Here is a 7,893-nt window from a genome sequence, read left to right as displayed (position 1 = left end):
GCATTAAGTTGAGTGGGCAATATGTCTATAATTCTATATTAATATTTTATACCAAAAAAGTTTGCTATTATATGTCACTCTCATTTTATCTCCATTATAGATTATTTATAATATCAAGTGTTCTTTTCTCATTATCTATTTCCCCCCATATATTTTCCCTCCTCCCATTAACGCCATCCTTCATTAACTTTTGACATTTCCTAAACAATTATTATTTCTCATTAGTTTCACCTCTTAAATTCAATTCAACAATTTTCATCAAATTTCGAACTCATCTTGTACCAGTATTCAAAGTTTCCATTTTCTCATCCTTACTCCCTTTTATTACATAAACAGATCAAATTTTAAAAAACTAAGGGACTATTCATATTTACTGAACTGAACTGAACTAAACTAATTGGAGCTAAACTGAACTGAACTGAACTGAACTGAAAAATTAAAATGCATAAAACTGAACTGAACTGAACTGAACTGATTGGACCTGAACTGAACTAAACTGAACTGAAAATAAGTAAATATGAACAGGCCCAAATGAAAATCCGTGCTTTGCATGAGTTTCACACATGAGCTTAAAATTAGTTGCTTCACGTTTGTCATCCTTCGGTACATCAAAAACGTGTTGAAAATTGAACAAATTGTGGGCTTAGAGATAAAAGCAACTCCATTATACCATATTGGACACGTGTCTTCACAAATTATGTATTTTGTTAAAATTTGACAAGCGCAACCTACAAACACGTAAGATGACCCACTATACATATAAACTTCCCGATAAATAGCACACTAGGTTGTCTGGGTACATATTTATCATCAAAAATTGGCCGACTCCAAACTTTTCACCCTACGTTTGGTAAAAATTATAAGATTTTAAGTCTTTTATTAAGTTTGTGATTTCATTGAGAACTTGTCATCTTTTAAAATAAACCAAGTCAAAACATCCCTTAAAATAAAATCTTTCATAAAAAGATATATCCATGACCATAGCAATCTTGATGTCATCCTCTCGACTCATTAATTAAACCGACAAACGTAACTGTATATCCCGAAATCCAGTCATCTCTCACTTTAACTTAACTCGGAAAGCAAGTATGATCAATAAATCTAAAAGTCTTCCGATTAGACATTTGCCAAACTTCAAAACTTTGCTTCACCAAAAAAAAAAAAAAAAAAATAATAATAATAATAAATGTTATGGAGTACAAATTTAAATTTGCCCAAAATTAGTCAAATAAATTAACTAAAAATTAATAAAAAGGACTCCACTAAGACTAGGGGGTGGCCCATTTTAATTAGGAAACTACAAATCTTATAGGCCACTTCCACTCACTTACCCATTTTCTACTCTACTCACTTCTCTTTAGCTTCCTTTTTCCATTATCCCTTTCTTTTAATTAATCATTTTCTCTCTCTAATTAACATGATCAAGTGTCCTAAATTAGTGCTTTAATTTTTAATTAAAATTATTAATTAAATAATTAAGCACCTCATCACCACCACTACCCTTCATGACTGTGACCCTGTACTTTCTTCAACAATTTTTCTGAAAAAATTAAAAATTTTGAAGAAAAAAAAAACCCCACAAAACAGTTAAAAGCAGATCGATAAACCAACCAATTTCTTCCCAATTTTGTGTTGATTATTTATTATTAGTACATCCAAAAAAGCTAAAAAATTTCGCAGCAAGTTTACTCAATTTTAATTTTAATTTTATTTTTTTCTTGGCACAACTATCCATCCACCATAACCCTAAAACTTACTCTTTCTATTCTCTCATCATCTTCTGTATTTATTTAATTTTCTCTCTCCTCAAATCTTTGAATTGAATTTCATCCAAAATTCTCTCTCTAAAAAGGGTAAATTGAAATGGGGTTTTTGAGCTCAGAATTCAAACCACCCAACTGGGTATGGAAGTGAAGAAGAAAAAACCCACATTTTTGTTGTTGTTCTGCAAATGGGGAAGTCTGAAGAAAATGATGAATTTTCTCTCTCCTCAGCTGCTGTTAATGGTGAAGGAATTTCTGGGTCTAATGCAGAAAGAGGAGAGTGTAGTTTAATTTGTAGGGTTTTTAAGCTCAGGTGTTTTTTAGCACTTTTGCTTGGGATTTCAGTTTTTCTTTCTGCTGTTTTTTGGTTGCCCCCCTTCTTAAATTTCGCAGATCGAAGTGATTTAGATCTAGATCCACGGTATCGAGGTTAGTTTTTGCTCATTTTTTGATTTATAATTTCTGGGTTTTTTGCATTTTTTGTTGATTTTGATTGAAGTAGTATTACAGATTAAGTTAGTTAGTAGTAGACTATACTTGATATTTTGATGAATTGATTGTAATTTGGGTAATTGAGGTATGCTGTTTATTAGGTTTTAGTGTTAATTAATGGGACCCTTTTGCTTGATCATATGTTGATAGTTTGTGTTTCCCTTAAAATTGTCGGTGGCCGTGTAATTTGCATTAATTATGTTGCCTTTTAGGTTGGATCATGAGATTTTTGTTTCCTTGGGAGTAGCTTTGATGTTAGAGTAGGTTAATGAATTAATTTTACCTGGATTGGTTATTGTAATCTTGTTTTGGATATAATTGAGGATTTTTATATCTCATGATGATTGGATGCAAGCAATCACACTGATTGACTGATAATTGGGGTTTTTTTGGTTGTGCCGCGTGAGTGTGGAGGATGGTCATATAGCTGCAAATTGTTGCTCGCGAGTCGTGATGTATGGAATTCGTGTTGTTTGGATATATTCTTGAAGAATTTGGTGAAGAAATTGTATAAGAACAACATATGTATGTATGTATGTACGAGGATTACAATGGGAGGGGGCCTGTATATCTAATTGTCTACTGCAAAAGAAGGATTGCCACATTGGGTTAGTTTTGGTGGACTGAAGCTAGTGAATCATGAAGAATGACAGTGTGCATTGTACAATGCCCCTTTAGTCTGTCTCAGCACTTATACTTGAGTGTTTGAGATTTGCTAAGCCGGTGACTAGTCACTGCCACAGTATCATCCTAGTGGACATGCTCTTTTTTCCGATACTTCTCATGCTACATATGTTATGCACTCTATGGCACAAGATCTCTATCAGAATACAAATAGAGAAAGGAGCATGAGAACTTGTACAGCTTGAAAAGTGGGCATGTTAAACTCTGATTTTATTAATTGTTTTTTTACCATATAGAGTTACAATTCTTGGCTTGGTGAGCTGGTCCATGTTGTACTGTAGAGTACAAATTCTTTGATACATAAGCATGTCGTGTAAGATAGTGAGAGGATCTCGATTAACTAACACAGAAGTCTGAGCATTTTCTCTTTGTTGGGGGGGGGGGGTGCTCTACTGGTCTGCTAGAGAAATTACTTAATCTGCTGAAGTCCAGAATGGATTCCCAAAGATGTCATGATATTTGAATGATATGTTGGAGGGTGGAGTATTAGTGTATTTACTCTTTGCTTGAGAGTGTGTTAATGTACCGATTTATTTATCAAAATATCAACAATAACTCGATGGGCAATGGTTGCTTTTTCAGAGAAAGGCAATTGGCCAATACTAAGCTTAGTAGGAATATAAGGTTTCATTGATGTTTTTTTTAAGCTTTTAGGATTAAGATGCTGAATCTTTGGAGAAAATGTAGTATATAACCTAAGTGAGCAAAAGTGGTGTATTTTCTCTGTTACAATCGAACTAGTTTAGCCTGCTTCTCAAATCTATGCTTTTCTAGGTATTTGCACTAGTATTGGCATCCTTTTTAGCTCCTCCTACATGCATAACTTCATTGTGAAATTGTCCAACCAATATTTACATGCTGTACCTCCAATTTCTGCACCATAGTTTATTTATTTATTTTATGGAATGTCAAAAGCATCCATTACATTATTATCAATTTAAAGGCGTATTAAAATGTAACAGTGCTTTAGAGTGTCAGTTGTAGTCTCAGCCTAGAGCGTCAGTTCTAGTCTCAGCCTATGGTCTAGGTCAGAGCCAGTGATCCTTTTCATGGATTTCTGGGATAATTACTCTATAAAAATGCAGTGGTACTAGACATCGGGAGGGGGGAAAGCATGGTTGAGCATCTTTTCTTGAAGTGAAAGTTGGGCCTTTTTGGGATAGCTGATTATGCATGTTCAAGAATCTCATCCTGAATTTAGTTTTGGCTCATGCTGAATTATGATCTCCAGTTAAAATATATCTATACAAGTTACTGTTGTGTGGATTAAATATCCGCCAAATTTTATGCTATTTACTTTTGAACTTATTTTTAGTTTATCTGCTAATGCTGATAAGGCTAAGAATGATATAATTATTTGTGAATGTTGTTATATCCTCGCAAATATGATGCTAGTATAGGCCATATAGCATGATTATGATATGCATAATTAGTTGTCTTTACTTGTTCTCGACTATTGTTCTACTTATGTGCTCAAATGGTTATTTGTTTCATGGAAAGCCACACCTGAAAGAAATCATTATGAGATGTGAGCAATTATATTTAGTTATGAATCTTCTGGCTCAACTCTTCGATTTTATAATTTGTTTTATCTTATGGAATTTCCTATAACATAATTACTAATTACTAAAAAAAAAAAAAATTTATGTCTAGGTCATACAATTGTTGCAAGTTTTAGATTAAAAAGGCCAGTTTCATTTGTGGAAGACAATATTGAAGAGCTCGAAGGAGGGATCTACGAGGATTTTGGAGCTGCTAATGCAAAAGTATAATCTACACCCATTCCCATTCTTATGCATCCTTAGTTTTGTCATATTTCAGTCTTACTTATATTTGTTTTATTGACCGATGATTAGGTGGCCATCTTATCAAAGGAAAGTTCTGGATTAAATTCTACAGACATCGTGTTTGCGATTGATCCAGTGTTCAAAAATTCTATATCTTCAGCCCAACTGAGTTTAATTCGAGCAAGTTTTGTATCTTTGGTGACACGACAATTTGACTTTGTGTTGATTCCATCTTTGTCTGGAGAGTCATCTTTCTTTGAGGTGCTGAAATTTCCTGGTGGGATTACAATTAGTCCTCCCCAAATCGCATATCCACTGCAGAAAGTTCAGATTCTTTTTAACTTCACTTTAAACAACTCTATTCTCCAAATACAAGAAAATTTTGAGGTGCTGAGGAACCAACTTAAATATGGGTTACATTTGACTAATAATGAGGTAAGTGTGTCAATTTTTACTTTCACCAAAAGAAGATGCTTAATTTGAGGCTACTTATTCTATTATATTTTATTTGGTGCAGAACTTGTACATTCGCTTGACAAATTCTAGAGGTTCCACTGTGGCGCCTCCTGCTACTGTTCAGACATCTGTTGTGCTGAAGGTCGGAGTTCCCTCTCAGCCAAGGCTGAAGCAGCTGGCTCAAACCATAAGAGATTCTCCTGCTAGAAATCTCGGTCTTAATAACACTGTCTTTGGTAAAGTCAAACAAGTTAGCCTTTCTTCAGTACTTCAACATTCTTTAAGCGGTGATGCTCCTAGCCCAACACCTGCTCCTACTCCTGCTCCTCTTCCTCACCATCACCACCACCATCACCACCACCATCACTATCACCACCACCATCATAATGACCATGATTATTTACCTCCTACTAGTGCGCCCTCCTATTCACCTGTGGAAGCTCCTCAACCTGTAAAGAGTGCTCCTCCACCACATAGAAGTGCTCCCTCACCCGTGAGACATCGCCGTGCTTTTCCATCTTTTGCCCCTGCACCTGCTAGAAGCTATCAGGCAAGCCCTCCAGGTGCCCATCCACCTTTCAGAAGCTATCCAGCAGACCCCCCAGGCTGCAGGTTTAGATTCAGGAGTAGGCATTTCCCAAAAAGCCCTCAACAATCTCCTAGGGCACCTAGAATGCCTCCTCGCAGTTATGTTGCTTCCACACCTCATCCACAAGCTAAGCCACCAACTCCCGTTGCGCATCAGATTTCACCATCTAGTCCTTTGCCAAATGTTATATATGCTCGTGTTCATCCCCCATCAGCAAGTGAAATGGACCCAGGGCCTCCAGACAAGATGCCATCAGTCGCACCTTCTCCATGTAAGTAATACAATTTGAAGTTTTGTTCTTTGCTTCATCTTTACAATTTCACCTTCATGGTGCAGTGAAGATAAATTTTGATATAATGCTTCAGTACTGAAAAGTAATTTGGCTTCTGTTCTGCTTACTATGATCTTGATGCAAATTTTAACTATCAGTGGAACTTTTCAATATAGGCAGGATGTCTAAATTTATATATATGAAAAAATCATCAATTTCATGGAAAGAAGTCACCTGGAATTCCATTGTTTTAGGGTTATTCTTCAAGAACTGTCCAGGGCTCTGTTCTGACTTAGCTTATTTTTGCTGAAACTTTGCTCAACCGAACTTTGCTTGTTTTACAATTGACTTATACTTATTTTTCAACTGACTTTTAGCTTATTTTTGCTGAACCTGACTGTTTTACTACAGAGTACAACTTATTTATATAGGCTGGGGTGAGCACTCTGAGCAGAGCCTAAGCTGTTTACTAATTATGTGACACCCAATTGGGATTAGTGATAACTTGTTGCGTGCTCCAATTTAGAGTTGGGCATTGCCCATTAGTTTCATCTTCTGTGAACAGGCAACAGAGACCTATTTGATATCTTTTGCATACAAGCGGAGTCTATTTTTTGTTATTGTCTCTATCTATTTCACATGTAAAGTTTTCCTGTCCGATTAACTGGTTGATTTTGGTGATCCTGGTGTATTTGCAGCTTCTGGAGATCATATTACAGCTATTTCTTGGGTAATCTCACTGTTAGTAGCTCTTTTACTGCATAACTGTTGGTAGAATGTGCTATCCTCTCGTCTAGGTGAGTTCCACTCCATGGCATCTAATGGACTTGTTTGTATCATCCAAAATTGAAGAAAGAAAACATCCTAAGCTGGCGGAAACTTGTAAAGTGGGAGCAATGCAAAAGATGGCATTCTCCACGGTTGCTTGAGTGAATATACGGTGTTGTTTTTGTACATGTAAATATACAATTGAAACAAAATTCGAGTGGCGGGATGCATTCTCAGGTCAAAGTCCACAAAAGTGGCAGGCCACCTTAATGAGAATGCCATAGCCACTTGTTTGTGTAATGAACTCTCTTCTGCAGAAGTGTAAGGCCAAAGTCAAGAATTTATCATCCAATACATTTTTGCCCTTAAAGTCTCAGGCATCAAAGGCATGCCATGAGTCTTTTTTATTATATCCGTTGCATTAGGAAATAGGAAGCAATACATTACGCGTTACTATGTTATTACCATATTCGACATCTCAACAACTTTGATCTTCCAGAATTCTACTGGACCCTTAATGGTAGGCTGTCTACTGTCTAGATTTGGTATGTGAAGTTGATTAGTACATTTCCCGAAAGCGACACGATATAATTGCCTTATTATTGTATATTATGTATTGAAAATCTAGATTTGCTCTGGATTATGATGTATGTTTGTAATAGTTTCGCCGTGTTGATGGGAAGTAGCTGTTTGCTTGTTGATTGAGTTTTAGGTTGAGCAGGAATGACTCGTCCAATTTGAGCATCTTTCAGCTTTCACATGTTGGTGACCAACTGGCTTTGCGTATACTTGGAAACCTTAAATAAATAAATTGGTTGTTCTGACAATCTGACACTACCAATATTATATTTTTTACAATTTATCAAAAAAATATATTTATATATATATATATATTCTATTTTTGCAAACAATAATAATAATAATAATAGTATTATAAAGATTTCTATATTTACAAGTTTCCATCTTTTTCTAACGGTAAAACAATGCTTTTTATCTTTCAATGTGAAATGAGGATAGATTATTTTTAGAAGCGCTTTTGAACATTTGGAGAGAGTTTGTTTCCTTAATTGTAATTGCCAATAT

General features: G+C 35.4%; 1 protein-coding gene across 1 annotated transcript; it reads left to right on the top strand.

The window, feature by feature from the left end:
• The first annotated feature begins 1,638 nt into the window (after positions 1–1,638).
• Positions 1,639–7,422, top strand: LOC145632351 (uncharacterized). The gene is made up of 5 exons (XM_081684705.1): positions 1,639–2,192; positions 4,593–4,705; positions 4,796–5,161; positions 5,244–6,042; positions 6,741–7,422. The coding sequence occupies exons 1-5, from the start codon at positions 1,952–1,954 to the stop codon at positions 6,815–6,817; spliced, it is 1,596 nt and encodes a 531-aa protein (XP_081540831.1). The 5' UTR covers positions 1,639–1,951; the 3' UTR covers positions 6,818–7,422.
• The last annotated feature ends 471 nt before the right edge of the window (positions 7,423–7,893 follow it).

The sequence above is a fragment of the Chenopodium album genome, chromosome 5 (genome assembly GCF_948465745.1).
Source record: "Chenopodium album chromosome 5, dcCheAlbu1.1, whole genome shotgun sequence".
Taxonomy (NCBI): Eukaryota; Viridiplantae; Streptophyta; class Magnoliopsida; order Caryophyllales; family Amaranthaceae; genus Chenopodium; species Chenopodium album.
Note: the sequence above shows the minus strand (reverse complement) of the source record. Positions and strands in the feature narration are given on the sequence as shown.